This window comes from Coffea arabica, chromosome 2e, assembly GCF_036785885.1.
Source record: "Coffea arabica cultivar ET-39 chromosome 2e, Coffea Arabica ET-39 HiFi, whole genome shotgun sequence".
Lineage (NCBI taxonomy): Eukaryota > Viridiplantae > Streptophyta > Magnoliopsida > Gentianales > Rubiaceae > Coffea > Coffea arabica.
The window spans coordinates 1,410,411-1,433,207 of NC_092313.1; the positions used below are offsets into that span (position 1 = coordinate 1,410,411).

At 36.5% G+C, this 22,797-nt stretch overlaps 2 protein-coding genes across 9 annotated transcripts; one reads left to right on the top strand and one right to left on the bottom strand.

The window, feature by feature from the left end:
• Window positions 1-400: 400 nt before the first annotated feature.
• Window positions 401-8,810, bottom strand: LOC113729951 (cyclic nucleotide-gated ion channel 1-like). Of its 5 annotated transcripts, none has more exons than XM_027254309.2 (9): window positions 8,426-8,810; window positions 7,185-7,337; window positions 6,133-6,700; window positions 5,417-5,629; window positions 4,779-5,062; window positions 3,781-3,892; window positions 3,160-3,396; window positions 1,993-2,688; window positions 401-1,599 (listed from the first exon to the last, which is right to left on the bottom strand). In XM_027254309.2, exons 2-8 carry the CDS (start codon window positions 7,211-7,213, stop codon window positions 1,993-1,995), a joined length of 2,139 nt encoding a protein of 712 aa, XP_027110110.1. In that variant the 5' UTR covers window positions 7,214-7,337; window positions 8,426-8,810; the 3' UTR covers window positions 401-1,599. The 5 variants fall into 5 exon arrangements, with proteins under 5 accessions (XP_027110110.1, XP_071934130.1, XP_027110112.1 ...); XM_072078029.1 differs by having other exon boundaries at window positions 401-1,691; XM_027254311.2 differs by lacking the exon at window positions 401-1,599 and having other exon boundaries at window positions 1,816-2,688; window positions 8,321-8,810.
• A 3,965-nt stretch (window positions 8,811-12,775) lies between these two features.
• On the top strand, window positions 12,776-19,803 carry LOC113729952 (probable protein phosphatase 2C 76). Of its 4 annotated transcripts, none has more exons than XM_027254312.2 (10): window positions 12,776-13,040; window positions 13,250-13,302; window positions 13,640-13,941; window positions 14,910-15,037; window positions 15,693-15,791; window positions 15,933-16,091; window positions 16,911-16,997; window positions 17,707-17,798; window positions 19,219-19,293; window positions 19,416-19,803. In XM_027254312.2, exons 3-10 carry the CDS (start codon window positions 13,682-13,684, stop codon window positions 19,572-19,574), a joined length of 1,059 nt encoding a protein of 352 aa, XP_027110113.2. In that variant the 5' UTR covers window positions 12,776-13,040; window positions 13,250-13,302; window positions 13,640-13,681; the 3' UTR covers window positions 19,575-19,803. The 4 variants fall into 4 exon arrangements, with proteins under 4 accessions (XP_027110113.2, XP_027110116.2, XP_027110115.2 ...); XM_027254315.2 differs by having other exon boundaries at window positions 13,646-13,941; XM_027254314.2 differs by lacking the exon at window positions 12,776-13,040 and having other exon boundaries at window positions 13,055-13,302.
• Window positions 19,804-22,797: the final 2,994 nt, after the last annotated feature.

Sequence of the window (22,797 nt, forward strand, 5' to 3'; positions counted from 1 at the left end):
AGAATCAAGAAAACCAAAAGAGCCTTCTAGACAAACTAAAGGCAGTTCGATTACATGCTATATCATGGTTCAAAAACTCGGCCGAGTCGTCACCGTCTTGGTCCTCCCGATAGGATATCGGGACAATATGATTCCGAGATACTTGACTCACCGAAACGTCACCGTGAATAGTTGAAACGGTCGAGTCACACCGAATCACTTCGAGTCATCCCGAGTCAATTTGAATTTTTATTAATTTTATTAATTATTTTTGTTTATCATATTTTTTACAAATTTTAGAATATTAAATATTTCAAAAATTCGCGTTTCGTCGAGACTGTGACCGATATAGAACGGTCCGGACCGCAACCGCAATCGCGACCGTGACTTTGAACCATGATCCATAGAGGAATGGGGATGCTTCTAAATTAAATTTGTGTCATCGGATATATGCTTCTATATTTAAAGCTTTTCCCGACAGATATTAATAGAGTTTTGTAGCTGCACTGTCAAAAATGCTCAAGATTGGGGCCGTAACCTTTAACCAAGCTCGGGCATTTTGTTGCAAACACAATTTATGTAACAGAAACTCAGCAACCATGCATTTGCCTCGGTTAACTAACATGTGCAAGTGTGCAACCACTAATGATGTTTTTACCCTAACGAATTTGATGCCTGCCGCAATTGAGCCTTCCCTAGATTAGAATAGAGTAGGATAATATAGTTAAAGTGACAATGACAAAAAAAAAAAAAAAAAGAGAGAGAGTCATCCCATTGGACAAGCCCCGATCCTGTGTCTCTCTTGCTGTGTTTGCAAGCCACTAGCTCAGCTTCATTAGCATCTTGTTGGTCGCACAGCAGGCAAGATATCAGGAGATGTCAAAAGAACCGGCACTCAGGGAACTAGACCTTGGCTTAGAAAAAGCTGTAAATGTCCCGAGGAGTAATTTACAATGTGAATGTCTAACTTCAAAGGATCTCATGGTTCGGGACTTCGTTGCTTGTGATGCTGACATCACGGGGTCCTCATTTGTCCGAGATGCTGGTGATATTCTCATGTTGTGCCACGAGCTTGCAAGGCATAAAATTTGGAAGATGGTGTTGTGTCTGAAGAATGAAACAAGAGGTAGATTTGAGAATTTGCCCTCTTTGCTTATGGAGGCAATGGAAATGCCAAATCCTTGGGCATTATGATTGGAAGAGGAGATCTTGCATCGGAGTGGAGTTGGGATGACCTGGCAGATGTACAAGAAGATATCCTGTCCATCTGCAGTCGGTTATTTGCCCGGTTCTGGAGTCGCTTATCAAGTCAGGAGTGCCTACAAGAACTTACCCATGAGGCCCAAGGAGGGAGGCAAGTTCTCAAAACACTTGATTGGATGCAGCAGGCATTATCCAGTGAAGCCTCCTATACTAAAACAAGCTCCATTTATGCCCCCATTGAATTGCTTCTCTGACTCCTGTCATTCTTTCTTTTGAATTTTATTCTGTTAGTCGCTTCAAATGCACTAATGGCTGAATATTTTTCTGCTTTGGCATTGCAATTTGTATCATGTTGAACAAATGGAGAAATATACTCCAAGCCATTTCAACACTGCACAGAATTTTAGACGTGTCCCTCTGCAGAGGTAAAAGGAGAACTTTATTCTGTGATCCCGCAGAGTAATTTCTCAAACAGCTGTCTCATCTTCATGCATGATATTATTCTGAATCTTTATGATATTCCCGGCAAATAAAACAACATTTCTATCAATACATTGATGTCATCAATGGTTCCATTACATCATTCTTGTCTCGATATTGACAACTTGAAAATATTTAGAAAACAAAGAGAAAAATTGGAAATCATTCATTTCTTACTCACTCACTCGAAAAATTACCTTTGCATGGATATGAAGCATATACAACATACATAATATACACAATTAACCAAACAAATATGAAGCATATACAACATAATATCATTTGTGGCAAAGCCCCAAATACACAATTTAACCAAACAATATTACCTACCTAATTATCAGCAGTAAAATCAGGCTCTGCTGGTTTTTGAAGCATTATTGGTGGCACTCTCTCTGTCAACCTTGAATTCGTAGCACCATTGCGTCGTAAAGCACGAAGCGCATTAGCAGCAAACCTTGAGGCATAGATAGTGGCACCCAAACTGGGTGAACTCCCTTCATTCTTTGCCAATGCATTTTGCAACCAATTTTCTTCTTCACGAAGAGATTCTTCTAGCTTCTTTCTACAATAGCGGCGCCATGCTGCCTGTATAAAACAGGCTGCCCATGTCCTCCATTGCTGAGAGTAAAACCTAAAAGTGTGGCGAAGTTGCTTACTGTGTAGTCGACGAAACTGTGAGGCCACAAATTTCAAATCATCTGCTATTAGAGCAAATGCTTCGACCTCTGAGAGAGCTTGAACAGTTCTAGTTGATATTGGGAGATTAGATGATGAATGGGGGTCCAGTGCCCAAGTAAGCAGCTCCTCTCCACAAAAGTCACCAGCTTTTAGATAATCAGAGTTGAAAAAGCCAGTCCTTCCTCCATTGGTGGTCACAGTTAGCAGTTTGCCCCGCATTATGAACAACATCTCATCAACTGGGTCACCCTCCCGCACAATGAAGCTGTGTTCGGTGTATAATACTGGCTTAAGACGATCACACAATGCATCCAAGAGTTGTTCATCCAATTTTTCGAACATTGGAACCTTAATAGTAAACAATAAAGAGGGCAAAACAAAAGGTGGCAGTTAACTAGTGCAGCTAATCGATATAAGAGCATCTTGAGATTAATAAAAATAAAAATAAAAAAGGGGGGGGGGGGGTTGGAATTGGAAATATAACAGCATGCCAGGTATTAGTTAAAATCAGGTATAGTTTCTTTTACTCAACGGTGTCCAAAACTGGAAAAAAATTAGTAGTTGAAACAAAAAATGAATTTCCTAGTTGTTTGAATACATTTAAACATGTCCGTGGAAAATTTTAGCTAAGATAACTTAGCTGAGAATTTGGAAGGGAAAAAAACTACTAAAAATGGTGAAGTCGGAAAAAAAGAAGCTTATAATTGAACGATACTTTCTTCTTGATGCCACAACAAATTCATGATAGACAGGATGCTAATTCTGAAAGGGAAAGAAAATGAAATTAAAGGAATAAAAAAGCAGAAGACAAGAACTAACCCTCATTAGAAGAGCCAAACAAAGATGGCGTTTGATATCTCTTCTGAGGTCTTTGGGGAGGTTTTGAATCAAATTTTCCTCATCAACACCCCTATTTTCCTGCCATTTATATTGTTCATATCGCCTGATCCGCTCCTTTAAACTGTCAGGGAGCAAACGATGAGACATCCACTGTTCCGCATCTCGTCGTTTTACCCTCATCTCCTCTAATCTTAATGTTGTAGACTGCAAATATGCCTGTTGCATATAAGTGTTTCTAGTCAGTAGGACCCAGAACAAGTACCCAAAAGTCATAAGATCAATGTTTCCAGAAACCGACTTTCTTATTTTAAAAATTAGAAATCCTTCAGCTAAAACGATGTACTACAAAATATATTAAAAACTAAAACTAGACATGCAGCCTAAAGTTGCTTTTCAGTGGAAACTGTCCCAGATCACATTCAACAAACCAGGGAGGGGAGCCTTGAAGTGGTAAACCAATTTCAGGGGGAAAAAAAGGCACGGCTCTTGGGATTTTGAATGATCAAAGAATATCAGCTGCTACCAGTTTTAAGCAAGAGCTTGTTATGCAACAAAATAATTTTAACAACTAAAACTCAAAAATATGGGTAATCCCTTCACCTGCATATTTCCAATGAGAAATGAAAATAACACCAAACCAGAGATGGAAATGAAGACTGCAAAGCAAATTTCCCAGACAAAGGTACTTGTTTTGAGATTCTGACCAAGAGAACTGCAGATATCAAAACAACATATGTAATGCTAAATTAGAAGTTATAAATAGAATACAGACACTAAACTAAGATAAGTTTCAGGACATGCAGCAATTAGAGCAACATTATAATACAACACCCATTTAAATCAAATATTTTAAACCCAGCACAAGGTAAATTTCAAGATGAATTACCCAATAAAAAGAAGAATATGGAAGACCAAGCTGAACACCAGATATTAAGCTATAATAAGAAACAATCTAATTGAAATCTTCACAAAATGGACAGAGAGAAAAAAACAGAAACCAAAATAAATAGTAAAATGTTTCCCAAAGTTTCTTTCCAAACAAGAATTTCAAGGGCTATATTTAAGTAAGACAAATAACTCCTGAGCTGCATGGGCCTCATTAGACAAAGGAACTTCCGTTAGGACATACCATAGCAGAAAAGAAAGCAAACACTTGAAGGAACGGAAAGCTTTAGAGGAAAGAGAGGAGGGGGAGGGGAGTTTGGACATCTTTCTTTCTTCCAAGACCAAGCCAGATATGGAAACAAATAAACCGGAAGATTACAAATAAAAAGAAACAAATACTAGATTTCCTCAAAACATAAATTTGATTTCCTCAAAAATTCTGTTCCTCAAAACATAAAAACGAATGTCAGAGACCAAAGTGACCAATGGTGAATTTGATTTCCTTTTAAGGCACCGTTAATAGATTAGACAACGATGGAGATGAAAGCAATCAAACTAGAAATGCTCCAGCCAAAGTGGCACCATACTATTGTGAAACACAGCCAATGCCAACATTTTCCAGGGATGCTGCCTTAGCTCTCATATTATTATCCGAAGATCTGACATTCACACTGAACTTTTAAGTAGAAAAGTAGAAACTACAGTGGCAGTACCTCAGGTTTTGGAGGCCCCACCAGAAACAATAGAAGAACTTTCGAGGAAAATCCATTGATTCCACTATACCAGACTGAAGGGCATTGAGAAATATACCAAAATCAAAACGCGTGGTATCTGGTGTCTGTATGGGGCAGGAATCATTTAGAAACTGTTTAAATCGTAAGTGATCATCAAGACAGTAGAGTGATGCATGAATGCAATCAGTCCGATTTCCACAAGCACTCTGCCAACAAGTGGTTTCACGTTCTATTGAAAACAAGTACCAAAAGGCTCCAAGAACCTGTAAAGTAGACAAGTGAATCATTAAATGAAGGTGATTGTACAAGTAAACTACAAAACTAAAAAACAGAATAGGACAACCGATAGTGATTGCGTATAAATTTTCATGCTGTAACTTTTTCGTCATTATTTAAACTTAAAAACACACAGGAAAGGAAAATGTACAGCCATAAGCTTCACTTTGGATTAGATTATTAAAATAAAGCCAAACACAACATTTTGGGGGGAAAAAACTATTTTAATGGCACCAATAGTAAAAGAAAAACAGGTTTGAGTAAAAACTTGCATTTGTTCAATGCATGTAAAGAAAAAGAATAACTTGAGCAACAAAAGGAATTTTTCTTACAGAACTTACATGACTGGCAAGCATGTATAAGAAAAGATTAAATGCAGCTCCAGCCCATGCTGTTTCCGTGAGTATACCAGAAGTTCTTGTGACTTCTTTATAGAGTGGATAAATACGAAGAACCCTTGGTATGTATTGAAAGAACACAACAAACTTTAACATATTCTTTGTGTTCAAAGATCTTGCACCCCTCATCCGAGGAATAACAATCAATATTGCAGCCTGTGAAGGTGACAACAGGATTAGAATCCACTCATACATCTCAAGCTATTCAAGACAAGGTTTTTAATTTAAAAAATTAACTTGCAAGTCCCATGAATTAGTACCATTTTTAAATTCACTACAAAATAGACATCCCATTTGCACCCACCCCAAAAAAAAAAACACACACACACACACTCAAACACAGAGCAGTATAAACTATATACTTTAGGACACACGACAGAAGGTCAACTAAGCATTCTAAAAAGGCTTCCTAGCATAAAGTCCATCTAACTGAAATTCATGACTCGAAGTCTATCTTCCTGAGCACACAAAAGCACTCAGACTACTAACAACAAAAATGAGATCACAAGACGGCCAATAATAAACTCCATTACCACCTCCAATGTCATCATACCAAAGACATAACAAGAACTTTTTACTCATTCAACCCATGTATATAAGTTCCACAATGAGCTACTGCCTAACCTGCTCATAGTCAACATTAAAAGAATCCCTCTTACCTGAGGCAGTGGAAGAACGGCAAGAATGTCAATCAAAAAGTAGGATGATAGATATCTCTTTGCTATTGCCCATGAATCTTCAACTAAGACACCTCTCCCGAAAACACGGGAAGAAGGGGCAATAAAACCAGTTCGAAATTGAAAGATAATATGAATGAGGTAAAATATGTCCGTGAAAGAACGCAAAACACTTGCTGTGACCTCCAACTTTTTATCGAAACTAAGGCATTTTTTATGGCCATTAATCACTGGAATGTAAAAGAACAAGGGATCCAAAGAGACAGCAATCACACACGAGAGTACAAATATCTTGTTCCACTTCTGAAGGAACAGGCCTTGTGGATCAAGAGTTCTGTTGCTAGATCGGAAGCCTTTAGGCAAAAGGCTAGTTAATGAACAGGATCGCAATGAGTCTTTAAAACTTTTGATCCTTTCAGAGCCACTCTCAAAGCCTCCACAAAATTTGTCAGAGACTGAGTTTATTTTTGTTCTAAAGTTTCCAACATGAAGAACATCTTTACTGGCATATTGGCCTTCTGAGCCTGCAATTGATTCCCAACCCTGGAACCTGTATAAAGGACTAATTTAGAAAGATACCACAGATCTAAATATAAAATTTGTTGATAAGTCCGAGACTTTGAAAAATAGTTTGGCTCTAAGCTTTTGATCATTTCAAAACCACTTTCAAAGCCTCTAGGAACTCAAAATCGGGTTAACAAATTATGTGCAAATAAAGAACTTATCTCAATATTGCTATAAACCTCTAGGATAACATAGTATTCCTACTTAAACTGGTGATGATCGCACCCTTTAACTAGTTGCAAATCTTGATACCATGAAAGCCAATTACATAGGGAAAGGGGATCTCTGAAGCATTTCTCTTCTTAACATAAATATCCTACGACTTCTTGTAACGCTCTCCTGCCTCCTATTGATTCTTTGCCTCTTTGAGAAGTTATAACCAAGAAGAAACCAACCAGTACGAAAACTGCTACCTGGAGAAATAAGAAAAATCATAGAACTAGAAGTAAATGAGATAAGGCTCAACCAACCTAACAAACTTCTCCTGCTGGTGATTCATAGCTCCAGCTCACGTGTGAAAATGGAATCAATGCGTAATCAACCTCAGAACTCTCATAGGTACTAAGAAGTCCTCGATGTAAAAGTTGTGATTGATAGAAAGAAAGCACGCAAAATACAGAACCCTGAGACGATGTCAAAACCTTTATAAGATTATCACCATTTTGTCAAACAGCAAGTTAGGAACATTTGTAGCTTGATATATCATATCCAAAACAACTTGAAAATTGTAACGTCTAATATCACATTTTTACCCCAAAAATAGCAAGCTATCAACATAATTGAGAAAACTCAATATGTCAGTGACTAATTACATGACGTGGTAAAAAAAAATTCACATCACGTGGTCTGAAGAAAAAATGAAAAATATAATTGTTAAATTGATTTGATGAAATATATGCACGTGAAAATGAAGTGGAAGCGTGAATAAGCAGATGAAAAATGAAAAATATAGTAGTTAAAAATTTGTAGAATGGCATGCAAATTATCCCAAATGGGTGGAACCTTAGACATACAGCACTATATCAATTATCAAAGAACTTCGTTTTGCAATAGCTAACCTAAAGTTCATTTCAAGAAAGACTTTAAAACTAGCATTTCCTTTTTAATCTTTTTCCGTCTTGTAACCCTAAAGTTCTCTTAAATTCAAACACAAATAGGAAACTATCGGAGTTTAATGAAGTACAAGAATTAAAACCAATCAGGTCAAGTCCGGATTTCTAAAAGCTTTCACTAAATATTTTACGCGCAGCCATTAGCCAGAACATCAAAAACAACCCAGAAAGCTAAAAAAGCAAAGGGGAAAAAAAATGCAGTCTTTACTCACAATATTGTGCAAATTAGATTGCCAGACAACAAGAATCAATCTTGCACTCTAAAATACAATAAGCTAACAAATTTGAGTTAAAACAAATGGAATCGTAAAAAGAAATCATCAATGAAAAGCAAGCATATATTCATGGGATCCGCAAAACTCAAAATAAAAATACACTAAAAAAGAAAGTGAAAGAGATATAATACACAGGTAGAGAAATGTGCAAGAGTTTTGAGTAAAAAACCAAGAAAAACACAGAGAAAACAAATACCGACTCTGAACAAAAAAGCAGACCGTTTGAAACTTGTTGTCGCTTTGCTTTTCCTTGGGCAGCAAAATCAAGTGTGTAACAGATACCACTCAAAATCAAAGAAGGAAAAAACTCCAAACACTACCTACCTAATAGTACTAGTACAAACTTGTATTGCGGACAGAGAATATGCTGCAATCCACGACCACGGACAAGAAGAAGACGGTCCAATTTCAGAAGAAGCTTCGCGGAGACTTCCTTCCAACTTGGCTATATATTAGTACTATCTTTCTTTCCCAGAAATGTTATGTGAATGGAAGACAGTAGTTGCTTGCAGATGATGATGGTGACGGCAATAGAGAGCAGAGAGAAATGAAGATGAAATCAAATGTTGACCAGGTTATGGGGCTTTGGGATGTTGGAATGTCAACAACTTGCTTAAAGGCCCGAATTTTGGTTTTGGATATTTCTTTCCTCTCTGGAGTTCTTTTAGTATACCAGTATCTTTTTGCTTCTTTAACTCGCCCCTCCTCTGCTATATGTATACATATATAGATATATAGATACATACATACATATATATATATAAATAAGTGCCACCACTATTTCTAAAAGTAGTACTAGCAGGCAGCATACGTACGAGAATGGAAACAGCAGTAGAGTAGTAACAGTAGAATGTGCAAAGGATATTTGATTGGAGGATTATGATTTATGGATGCGATGCTCCTTCATTTTCATATTATCTTCTTCTCTGGTAAAAATTTCCACCTTGGAGCGGACAGTCTATATGTTACGACTACCCAGTCGTGTTAGCATTGTGAGTCCACGCAGGTACAGTTACGACTTACGAGACGTAAACGGTGGTGCCCGTTGGCTGGGGGGTTTCTGTGGGTCTCTTACTCGTGACTTTTCAAAGTTATTATTATTTTTTAGGGTTAAATGCAGAAAACCCACGAACTTTCATAGCCGTTGCACAATACACCACGAAATATATTTATACACCCTGAAAACCATCTTCAAGTACTACTGGAATGTCGTTTGCATCACATCTTTTTGCTAGGCATCATTTTCTTTGAAATAATTACTATAACATTTTTTATGATCTGAAGACAGTTAAAAATGTGTTTGTGATACAAATAAAATAAATTCTGTATCCTAACACACCCAGTATATATCTGGTTTTTTTTTTCAGAAAGGCTTAGATAGAAATTTCAGGCAAGTAAGGGAGGTAAGTGTAATTATAAAAATTACAAGGTATTGTATGCAATCGTTGAAACCTCAAATATAAAAAGGTTATGGTGTTGTGTTGGTGTGCATGTGGAATATTTTTAAAAAAATTAACTGTTACATCGTGCTTATGTTTCAATCGATCGGAATGTAATAAAGTGAACTAGATACTTACTTCATTACGCAAGGCATAATAAAATGCCAAGAAGGATGCTAGTGTATCGCTCTAAAAATAGAGAGTATTATTCAGCGCTTGATTTGATACTGCTATGGCATTTCTTCAACTAGATACTTAGGAGCTGATCGACTGCAGCAAGAAGCGAATGGGAACAACTCCGACGCTTCTGCCATGCAGCACAATTAAGCCACAAGACGACCAGAGTCGAGTAACCGAAACGGCTCTGCTGCTCTGGATTGCATGGAGGAAGACGACTGCCGGCATCTGCTGGTTTAATTCCTGTTTGATCGAGTTTCAGATGTCGCATTGCCGCTTCTTTAACCATGGCTTCAGAATAATAATGGAAATGCATGGGTTCTTTACCTATATATACTAACGCAGCTAGCCAGCTAATTAAGGTTCCATCCCATGGTGTAAAACGTAATGATCCAATTGCATGGTTATGCTATTGAAGCATCAAGTAATATACTAATGGGTTGTTTTCAGTACAAATCCCTTCTAAGATTAGAGGGATTTTAGTTTTTTTTTTGAAAAGTGCAACTAAATGCAAGGAGACAATAAATACAAATCTATACTTAGTAAATGATAAATTATGTTTTAGGAAAACTTACTAAACATTTTCTTTATAGTTGCTATTATTAATTCAATGAGACTCCAGACGTTCATGTAGGTCTCACACCAACAATTAAGTAGCGGATATTTTTTTCAACAATCGAAATTACTGGAAATTACACAACAAAATTAGATTAACACAATTACTGGAAATTACACAACAAAGTTAGATTAACACTTAGAGGCAATCGAAATCCTGGTGCAAAGCACAATTTAAGGTGGAGACCACAAACTAACATCATCCAGTCAATTGGTAACTGGAAGTGTGATTAAGGACCTTAAATCTAGGGTAACTACCCCATAATCTTTCGATGTGGGATGGATAAGTGGCGGATATTCTCTACCTTAAGTTGCATTAAGCAGAAGGCTAATGAATATGAGCAAGTTCTTGAACATTTATGAACAAAATCTCCTCTCCATTTTGTTTCCTGAGATCGGGATTTTTTTTCTCTTTTGGGTTCCCTTTGTGTTCTATCATTTGTTTTAACATTCGGAGCACAAAATTCCTCCTCCATCAATTGCCACCAACAATCAAGACGAAAAAAGAGCGAGCCTGGGTTCGATCCCGCTGGGTTGGTCTGCTGGTGGAGTGACGCCCCTTGGTTGAGCTCCGCCTGGGTTCGATCCCGGGCAGCAACCCAGCTGTTAAATTCTTCAGCATCGGTCGGGCCCGCTCTGCTGGGGCGCTGTGGGATTAGTCGGGTGTAGGCCCGGATACCCCAGTGATGACAAAAAAAAAAAAAAAAAAAAAAAAAACTAGGCTGCTCATGGCAGCACTCAATCATGGGCTTCCACGTGGTCTGGTGACATGGCAAACGCATCTCCATCAGGTTGCTTCGGTAATTTAAACTCCCTTAAGATGTTAATTGCAACGAAGCCCCAAACACTTGGTGCCTGGACCATTTTGACTCTCAATGTTATCTTTTAGGCACTTTGTCCGGTATCAGTCAAAATCACGTTTGATTGTCACCAGATGTCTAGTTTCCAAGATTACCCTTGCTTTTTACCATAAAAAAAAAAAAAGACTTTAATTTGCAGTTTATCCGATGAATTATGACCCTATTTGCACTTTGCTGTCTAAAATAAATTACAAGCCATTTACCCAATTATTGTAGTTAAACAAATGATAAAAAAAAAAACTTCAGACACTCCATAATATAGCAAATTATTTGTGTTCTGTGATATGTTATATTCTATTTTTGTTAACCTTCAACTATTCTAAACAAGGATCCCCAGTCAAAACGGGTAATTTTTTGTGTTGAAATGTATATTCATGAATTGCTTTGAACATATTTGCTTTTAATTAAAAAACACATTACCTGTGAAAGATGTCAATGAAAGACACAAAAAAATATCAATCTTGAAACACATTACCTATGAAAGATTGAAGATAATATCCAGAGAATTCTTCTAAATTAGTGGTGTTCACAATATTAATTTTAGGTTTTCTCCGGTTCTATGTGATTAATTAGGCCCTCGTGATTTTTATTTTTTGCCATTTCTATAAAACATACATTTAGAGAGAAAGATCATGGGTTTTTACACTGAAGAGAAAGACAAAAAGGAATTTGGTCTAAAGTTAGGGAAGAAATTTTTTTTTTTCCGTCAGAGCAACTAACAATTAATAATGGTTCTAGAGAGCCTAAAGGAAATTGCATTAGTAAAAGAATAGAGGAAATTGGCTGACAGGTAATGTTATCTCTTCGCATTGTAAAAAGAAAGAATAGAGTGTATGGGACATTTTATAGAAGTGCTAATATCACTTATTCTTAATTATTTTTTCTCTCTCTTTTTCCTTCATTTTCACTTTTTATTTCTTTTCTCACCCTCTCTTTTTTTCTTTGATTTTATTTTATTTTTTCCCGTTCATTCTTGTCACTTCAAATCTATTATATTACTAGTAGTTATTGATTAATCACAGGTGCCGATGAGGTCTTAATCTAGTGAGTAAGGTTAAAGTTTTAAAAATTAAAAGTTATAGGTTCAAATTCCATTGCCTCTTCCCCACTTTTTAAGTCCCAACCTTCCCTTGTTGGAATTTTTTTTTAAAGAAATTGATTAATCGCAAGCTTTAAGTTTTATATATGTATCTAAATATCCTTGATTTTTAAACCAAAAGCAACAAACCAACTAAAACCAACAATAATTGGCGTTTATGATTATTTATTAATAGTCAAAATTAATAGTAAACAACTTTTGGCAAGAAAAAAGAACAGGATAGATAAAATTAAGGAAATTAAACTTTAGACTAACATAAAAGGCATATATTACTTGTGTTATAAAGAGTAGTATCTAATTTTAAAATTAAATGTGGTTAATCAATTGTTAACAATAATACATTGCTTAAGAATTTGGGTTTTCAAAAGGAAATCAGGTGCATCGCATGAGATCCCACCCCAAACAACGGTCGGGTGCACGAGGAGTGCCACGTAACCAAATTATCTTCGGTGGCGAGCTTTAGGAGCTACAGACCCCAGACACCGCCACCCCCGGGGTCCCCAAAAAAGGCGTCTCTCTGCCAGTCCCCTCCTTTTTTTCCTCACTCTCTATCTCGCCACTTCCTCACCCAGAACAAAAAAGACAAAAAAAAAAAAAAGAAAGGAAGAAATAGGAAAGAGGAAACATTTCATTCATTTATTCCGATTCCATACGAATTACGAAATGGGAATCAAAAGCCATAACTAATAAGTGCTGTTGTATTATAATAAGAACTTATTATCTCTTTTTCTTTAATAATTTAATTCAAGGTATGCTTTTTATTTTTCCTTTCAAATTCGAATCTCTGATTCGGATCTCCCACATATTCACTCTTTGATTCATTTGATTACTCTTGCACCGACACTTTCCGGCTGCAACTTCTACACATTAAAAAAAAAGAAAATTCTGAGTTTATTATGTTTTCTATTAATTAAATTTCCGTGGTGATTTTTTTTTGAGGTATTTATGTTATGTATAGGATCCGTATGCCAAGATGTTCTCCCTGGGCTCGCCGATTCAACTTCCTTGACGGTAAGATCCGATCCGTATCCGTTTCAGCTATCTCCGTATTATTTAATTATAGTTGATTAGCTTTTATTGCTAGGAAAATGATCAAATGGATTTCTTGAAATAAATTGATTGAATCAGCATTACTACTGTTCTGCATGGCTGATAATAGCCCATAAAGGGGGAAAAGAAACTTTTATTGATTTTATCGGAAACAAGATATCAAAGTTCACGTTTTGCAGCTAATCAGTTGATCAAAAAAAAAAAAAAGATATCAATGATTATTTTTTGTAATGCTCTTCTCCTCCTCTTTTTTTTTTTTTGGGGTTCTAAAAAGGAATTTTATTCTTTTGTGAATTAGGTTCAGAATTGGTGACAGAGCCGAAGGGAGTAAAGCTTTTAGATGTTATGCAATAACTGGTTGAGGTCTGTGGTTATTCAAGGTGGGAAAATAAGGAGTTATAGTGAAGGAAAGCTTTTAAGCAATTGGGGTGGGAGAAGGTTGAATGCTGCCGGGCGCTTTAGTTATCTGGAGGAGTTAAAATTTTCAACAAGAAGAAAGATGATGGTGGACACTGGTGCAACTGCAAAAGGAGGACCCGTTGGTGACGTCTTCCCCGAGAAGGACGATGATGGCGGATATGCTAGTGGAGGATGCAAGAGGTGAGATTCAGCTTTCTAGCATGCTTAAAATGTTGTCCTATTTTACCTTTCTTTTTTTAGAAGATTCAAATGACATTATAATGCTGGCATGTCAATAAGAAAACTTTCCTGTAAGGCTGGGCAACATTGTTAGCTGATGTTCCTGCTGTATTTGCAAATTGTCATGGATTGTTACTTTAGACGTTCTTGAGGCCCTTGAACTTCTTGGTCCTTGATTCGGGTAATCGTGTTATACAAACATGCATTACAGATTTATTCTTGCACACGTACAGAACTTTTTGCAGTATATTCGGATGTGTCATGGCAGGTCTGTGTAACTGGCCCATGATTCATCAGTTGGGAAGGTTTTTGGTTTTTGTTGCTAATGTGTATTATGTCTCAGTAAATAAAAAGGTAGTCATAAGCTTTGGGAAGGTGCTAGTTAATAGATGAGCAAGTTCTCAAGTAAGAGTAGGATTATAAAGATGTTATCTTACATTTAATTTCCATATATGGACTACTAGTTGAGGCATGGCTAAAGATATTCGTTCTCATTATAATTTAAATGCAGTAAGGTGCATTATTTGCTTGTATTGATGATGGGGGCCAGCTTTTTTGGCTTCCCAAGTATGTACTGAGATGTATCTAGTTTTAGCCTTTGGAATTGGATAGTTAATATCTGCATGTAATTGCTTATGTAATATCCCAAGTATGTACTGCATGTAATATCTGCATCTCACTTAGAGCACTCAATATTTGAATGTAATTGCTTATGTCTCCTCAGTGTCAAAAAATTCTCCTCTTCTGATTATCTGCTGGTTTCTTCAATAATATTTGCTTATAGGTCTGCTAGACTTGGGCATGATGTCACATATATGGCGTTGATGAAATCTTCACTCTCTGGTTATGTAGATAAATATGCATGTTATGTATTCATTTACACGTATATGTCTATGCGGAGACTTACTTCCAGTCATTCTGAGTGGCAGCGAGGATGGAAGACTCAGTTGTGGATATTCAAGTTTCCGAGGCAAAAGAGCTAGCATGGAGGATTTCTATGACATCAAGACTTCAAAAATTGATGGGCAAACAGTGTGTTTGTTTGGAATATTTGATGGTTAGATTTTTTCTCATCACAAGTTTGAGATTATTGACAGTTTTATCAAAATACATGTTGAAATTTCCAGTTTCTGGCATGAACTGCTTGATCTACTTACAGGCACCTACAGAGTAATATGATAATGTTTGTGGAAAGGTCTTCATGATTTTGTGGCGACTAGAGTGAATCACATAATTAAAAAAGAAGTGCAATCTTAGCTTGTCAGACTAACTGTTGCCGTGTATGGATCTGAGGTAGTTTATACACATGAAGGTCTTTAAAGCCAAGTATACTTCTCTTGTCAAGTGGGTTGAATTTTCTGTTGGGTTAATTGGAAGCAGATATATGATAATCCTCTCTGTGGAAGTTTAAAGCATTAAATGGACTCACTTTAAAATCTAGTTGAATCACTTGATGACTGACACCTAGTAGTGCTGGACTGCAGGGTTCGCAAAACCTAACTCTTTTTTCAACTTCAATATTTTTTTTTTCCTTCTGCAAATAGAATATTGTCCATTCATGAACATTGGTACAGCCAGACAGGTCTCTGATTTAATGCTACCTGCTTCTTTGTTGAAGACCAAATCCTATGCTTGTCCTTGCCTGTACCTTTACAAAGACATGACCTATAATATCCTTACTTTTCCGCTGTAATTGTGGTTGGTTATTGCAGGTCATGGGGGCTCTCGTGCAGCTGAGTTTCTGAGGGAACATCTTTTTGAAAATCTTATGAAACATCCAGAATTCATAGCGAACACAAAACTGGCTATAAGTGAGTTGGTGTAATTTATTTGTAGTTTCTGTTTTTCACAATGTTCTTTTAATCTTGTTGATAGTTAGGGCATGTACCTTGTTGTCTATGATTTTGGATGCCATTCCATGAGAAATGTTTAAATATACCATAAAATTGCAGGTGAGACTTATCAACGGACTGACGTGGACTTTTTGGAATCCGAAAAAGATACTTTCAGAGATGATGGTTCTACTGCCTCAACTGCAGTTCTAGTTGGCAATCATTTATATGTGGCCAATGTTGGAGATTCTCGAACTATAATATCCAAAGCTGGGAGAGGTATTTCCTAGTTATGCACTTCATGCTTGATTGGGAAATATAGCCTTTAAGATTTTCAACTACTGGTTACGAGTGCTATTTGCCTATTTGATGTTTCTGGTGCATTGATGAGGCTAATATTTTACTGATTTAGGGAAAGATAGAATGTACCATAAAGGTTTGCAAGGAAGTCATTAGCAGCATTAAAGTAGTTTCTTGCTGAAGTACGGTTTGAGATAGTATGGTAAATAGATGGTTGACTCATTAATTATGGTAACTAGATAGTTCAATTATTTCAGAGATTTATGAAGTAGAGTGTCTCTTCCTTTAAATGCTGATGCTGAAAGAATATGTATCTGCCTTAGTTATCATGCCAGAAATTTGGTATACTGATATGCAGTTTGGTTACTTCAAATCAGGTTCCTTGATTTTCTGTAGGGTATGAGGGGGAAAATGAGTGTCTATAAAGTGGCCTCTTTTTGTTCTTGTGGAGAGTTTTTGAAAAATGCATAAAGTTTAAATTTTCTATGGGAAATTTTTAATGTCATACAGGAGCGACTATTGTTATGTTCATTGTTCTTGTCTCCCTTCTACAAGAAATGGTTTGTTGAGGAAGAATAGTAATGAAATTAACTTTATCCTAAGCTCTTGACTTCATTTTAATGGAGTGAATCATTATATTGTAGTAAATGAGTTTAAGCTATTTGGGCACTTACTAATTTGCTTTCTTTCTTCATATTCATGGACTACAATAACAGTGATTGTGTCACTTTATTACTCTTGGAAATTTAGCCTCCCCCCGCTAGTTTCTCATATTATCTTTATTTTACTGCCTCACAGCAATTCCTCTCTCTGAGGATCATAAACCCAACCGGAGTGACGAGAGGAAGAGAATTGAAAGTGCTGGAGGTGTAGTCATGTGGGCAGGTGAGGCCCAATTTTTGCATTTATCCTATGTTTAGCTGTTAATTTTGCAAAATATAAGACCGTGGACATTAATTTGAGAAGGTATATAGTAGAATATGTGGGAATAAATTAGACTATTCCTAATCTTAGTTTATAAGTACTTGTGAATTGATGTAACATTGCTATTGAATCTTTTGTAGTTAGCAAACTCAGATGTCAAATGATGGTGGTGTTTGAAGTCAACCAAGATACTGGATCTTAAGCGATTGAACCTTTTGTGATTATCAGACCTTTGAATTGTTTCTTGCTTTCATCAAGAAGTTTTGTGATACTTGAAAAGATAACTCCACAAATGGGCTTTTGAAACTTGTGATGGATGAGTTTACCTTTACCAGTAATAAGGTCTAATCCTAGATTCTTCATGAAGCTCTATGATTGGTATCCTGCTACTGATGGGTAATCATCTGCACCAAAATAAGGTTTTAAATCTACATTTTGCCTGGAAATCTATGATAGCTACCCTGGCTTTACAAATTCAATTTAGCATCCAATTTTTTGTTTTTGATATGTAATCTGAGATTAAAGGTGAAGTAGTTTCTTGGAGCATTGATAAGTGCATACTTAGAGAGAACCTTTAAACCCTAGCTACACATGCTTGGGAAAATCTTGAATGCATGTCATCAGCTTCTGAGTTGTTGCCAGTTTACAGTTTATCTTGAATGATCGATAGGTACTTGGAGGGTTGGAGGTGTATTGGCAATGTCTCGTGCTTTTGGCAACCGGATGCTGAAACAATTTGTGGTGGCTGAACCCGAGATACAGGTACTTTGTGCCGTTTCAATAGTGGAGGTGGACTTCTTGGTTGTAAATGGCATGATCTGGAAGATGGAATCAACGGCAATCTTTTGTAGCCATTCTGTGGGAATTATATTAGAGCAACTCTTCAAATATTTCATTTTGTGATTGATCTGAGCATAATACTTACTCCAGGCCTATAGTCCATTTTGGGTTGGACTAGGATGAATCATTAAAGTTATGCTGAAAGCAACTTATAGATTAAATGATGCTAAATCATAGGGTGCCAAAGAATTTTCATTGTTTCGTGCTTCAGAAGTTTCACTCCATTAGCTAACGATCAACTTGCATATGCAACATAAGTCTGAAGGTTAAGAGAGTATATTCTATCAGTATTTTCTAATTTGTGAGAACCCAATCCATGTAGTAGTAGTATGAAATCTTGACAACAGCGGCCGACTAGATATGACTGAGTCATAGGGTCTTTCCAACCGTGACCCAAATAATATTTCCCCTGGCAGTATTGATGGTACTTTTTCGAGCAGCGCGTCCCTGTCAAAGAAAATTTATGACGCACTCAACTGCTTGGTTACATGTATCATTATGTTCTCTTTTGTAGTGTAAGGTGCGTATGATAATGAAATGCCTGAGTCTGACTGCATGTGTTGTATATGCATCCTGTGTCAAACTAGGAAATAAGTTTTCACATGAAATTTTTATGCTTTTTTGTTTGGTTTGAAGTTAGTTCATGTCAAAGCAAGTTTATTTAGATTCCTGTCACACTAGTATGGTAGTGTTACATCTGACTGAATTTGTTTTCTTTCTTTGTTCTTACCTTTTTATGGCACTAAATGTTTTGCATTAGGTTTCCATGCATGTAGAATTGTTGATTTATACTGTTACACTATGAATTTGGAATTGGCTTGTCCCTTTTTGGCTATTTCCTTTATTTTGCTTACCTTGGCATATTTCTTACTGAAACAAAGCATTAGACATGATCTGCAAAACTGTTTTGGCTTTCTGCATGCAGTTGCCGGACTTCGTCCCACTTGATATATCTTCATGGCCATGTTCTCACCCTCTGTTTATTTTTTAATTGGAACTTCTTTCTAGCATTGGGCATACTTAGATTACTAGTACAGGGAAATGCAGAATAATTTGAAGCAGCATGTCGACACAAAGAAGCACAACTTTTCTAACTTAGACAACAGACACCCTTCCTTCAGTAAGCTTGACCATTATACTTGTGCTAAATCACGAATAGTAACACTGGTTCAGTTCTTTTTGTGGTGGGAAGAAGCAGGCATTGGATTGAGGAGACCAAATCTACTTCTATTTAGAAAAGTGCTAAAAGCAGAAGATAAAAGCTGTATAATTATTTGCTTTCTTTTGTTGAAATGACTTGTAACATTAGTTTGGTTGAATTTTTTGTTTGATTACTTCTCAGGACTTGGAGGTTGATGAAGAATTAGAATTGCTTGTACTTGCAAGTGATGGAATATGGGATGTTGTTCCTAATGAGGTTAGTTGTGATTACGGCTCTTCTTCATGTTTTATATATAAAAGTGAAATCTGAAAGATGGGAAACCTAACCTGCCCCTCCCCACCCCCTTTTTCAATATTGTTGTCTTTTGGATGTGCCAGGACGCTGTTTCACTTGCACGAGCAGAAGAGGAACCAGAAGCAGCTGCTAGAAAGTTGACAGAGACTGCATTTACGCGGGGAAGTGCTGATAACATCACATGCATTGTTGTGAAGTTTCACCATAAGAAGGCAGAATCAGAGGAATCCCAGCGTGACTGAAGAATTTGTTGACATAACATGGGCAGTACCTTGCAGTTTAGAATTCCAGTATGGGAATCTGCCGGTTTATAACTGCTGAATGTGCAGATCGGCAAGGCAGTGATTTGTTCATTCATTGGTTTTTTGAGGCATGCTGGCTTTGTAGCGATGTATGTCTTGTCTGGTTGGTTATAGGATGTGTAATGTAATTCAAATTCAATAGAAATTTTTCTGTGTTCGGTTGTGTATTTATCTTTTTCTTCCCATTGATTGTTATTTGTGTTTTATGTGGGCATAGCAGAAATGCATCTAGAACATAGGCCCCTTCTAGCCCCATCATCGAAACAAGTTCAAGGATGGGAAACGAAAACTAAAGAACCTGGAAACGGTCGATCACGAAGTTTCTTACAGTTTTGGGCCCATGGAGACCCGGTGTGTTGGCGTTGTAAAGGAAGCTGGGCAGATCAAGTCCAAGCCCACAATTTGTTGGGGCCAAAATTGTGGTGGCTCATGTGGAAATGGGTTTCGTCTGATAGCTGGAGAACACGGGGCTGTCCTGTTAGAGACCGATTATAGGCTCATAGGAGCTGATAACAGATCGGAGCCGGACGTTTGAATGCAGGGGTGAATGCCTCGTGCTTTGGTGCTTAGCCTATGACATAATAAATCATGGCCCTAGACTTGAATGAATGGTGGCAATTCATACACCTCTTTTAAACTAAATGGCAAAAGTATGAAAAAAAAAACTAAATGACAAAAATATGGATGGCACTCAATTTAATAGGGGTGCGACAGAAACTTCCAAGCGCCTGTAAATATCATCATCCTCCAAGTTTCTATTTGTTTGGCACTTTGTAATAAGAGAGTTTCAGTTTTCTGTTTCGAGAAACACTAGGTCAATGTAGAAAATTCCTAAGCAAAATCATCTGACTGTAAGATTCATTGCGCATTAACAAACACATTATGGGTTTTCATCAAAACCTATTATGATTGACCACCCAATGATATGATGAAAATCCATCATCACTGATTGACCACACTATGATATGATGAAAATTCATATTACAGGATATGTGAGATAAAAAGGTAATTGAGAAGATAAAAATATGTATTGAAAATTGTATTTGTAATGTAAGCAAATAATTTTTAGCCATTATTTGGCTGTCCAAACAAACTCATTATCATTGATCACCTTATGATACTGATACTGATAGTGATTGTGAAATTCGAACCAAACGGCTCCTAAGTCAATGTAGAAAATTCCTAAGCAAGTCAATCTTGCTGATATGCCATTCAGTCTGAATTAGCCAGGGAATTTTATTCGGTTAGCTCTGCATGATTGTTGGTAGTTAATATATGTCATATGTTTAGCATGTGTGATCAGTTGACAGAGACAACAAGCATTTCGCTTCCGCACATGCCGGGGATCAATTGCCGTGTCTTTCCTCGTGACACCAAAATCGCCTCTCCAACAAGGATTGCGATCGTGGGGTGGGAGGCAAGGGTTCGAACCCGGTTTGTTTGGATAGGGTTTTATTTGAAATATTATTTGAAATAATTACTGTAGCACTTTTTATGATGTGTAGTATGTGAGACAAAGAGATAATTGGAAAGATAAAAAGCTGTATTGGAAATTATAATGGTGATGTCAGCAAATATAGTAGACCAAATAATCTACTGTCCAAACAAACCCCTTGCCTCCCACCAATTTGCCACAATTGTGGTTCTTAAAAAAAAATCCATGCACCCGTCTGGTCCGATGGTGATTCTACCCCCATCGGTCTCCCATAAATCCAGTTGGATCTCCCCATAGTTAGATTAAGATGTAGTAGGAGTAGAAGTAGGGATGACGATTGAAAAAAAAAAAAAAAACAAGGATTGCGATTTAACCACAACTTTGGCTCAATGCCCAGCAAAAATAGACTAAGTCCCTTTTTGGACAGTAGGTCGGGTGTACCTGCAGTGAAAAAAATTTAAAAATGGTGTTAAAACACCCATTTGGTCTAAGTCAAATATGAACACCTGTTAGCTCGTTACGCAGTCTCTTTAGACTTCCCTTCCCCCCTCTCTATAGAATAGGATAGATTAGATTATACAAATATTATTGCTGCCAAAAAAAAAAAGAATAAGGATTATTTATATATATATATATATATATATATATATATATATATATATATATATATAAGGATTATGATACTAACAACTTGTGCACCTATTGTAGTATTCAAATTTGGTATCCTTTATTCTTAGGCATATCACTCGTTATTGGTGAGAGTTATGGTTTAAGAATGCCAAAATATTTTAATTTAATGTCTTGTTAATATGATACTCATATCTAAATTATTTGAATTCTTTAGTTTGCAACAGATAATAGAAATCCTAGTGGATTTTTTTTTTAATTCCGTGGAACTTACATTTCAATCATTTGGTAGGAATCTATACAAGAGTTGTTCATTTGCAAAATTTTCAAAATTAAATTAAATTATTCAGAATTGAGGATCCGAATCAGATTCTAAATCAAATATGAGTTCTCAGACCCAAAAAAAAGAAATAAAGAAAAAGGAAAGGTAATGAAAAGCATGTACAGGCATGTAACTAGAAACACACTCGTTCTACGCCCCCAACTTATAACCTCAACATTTTGACCCAAATTTCTTGGGACGGTGGGATGGTTAATCCTGAAATTAGAACTCAAGTTACATGGTAGAAAGAAATCTCACAGCAACGGACTCGACAATGACCTTAGGCACATACTAAAAAAAATGGATCCACGTGAGCAGAGTTGTCCTTGTTTGGATTGCCGGTTTCTGTCGAAAAATTACGTCGTTTTCCGTGATCACATTTTCCTCTTACCTTTTTCTCTCACATACATCAAATCGCTACAGTAATTTTTCTATGAAAAATCACGAAAAATGCAATCCAAACACAACTTCAAGGACAAAAATATCTTACAAACTTAGGCACATACTAAAAAAAAGATTAAGGGCCTTTTTAATTTTCAAACTTTACTATTTTTCTCCAGATTATGATAATACTAATGTTTAACAATGCTTAGAAATTTTAGTTGATGTTTGGAGAGAATTAGTAAAATTTGGAAACTCAAAAGTTTCTTAATCTTTTTTTTAATACGTGCTAAATGTTGTGAGACATTTTTACCCTTGAAATTCTCTGTGTATTGCTCGTGTAGATATATTTCTGACTATCTTAACACCGAATTTCAATGAAATAATAAAAAAAAAAG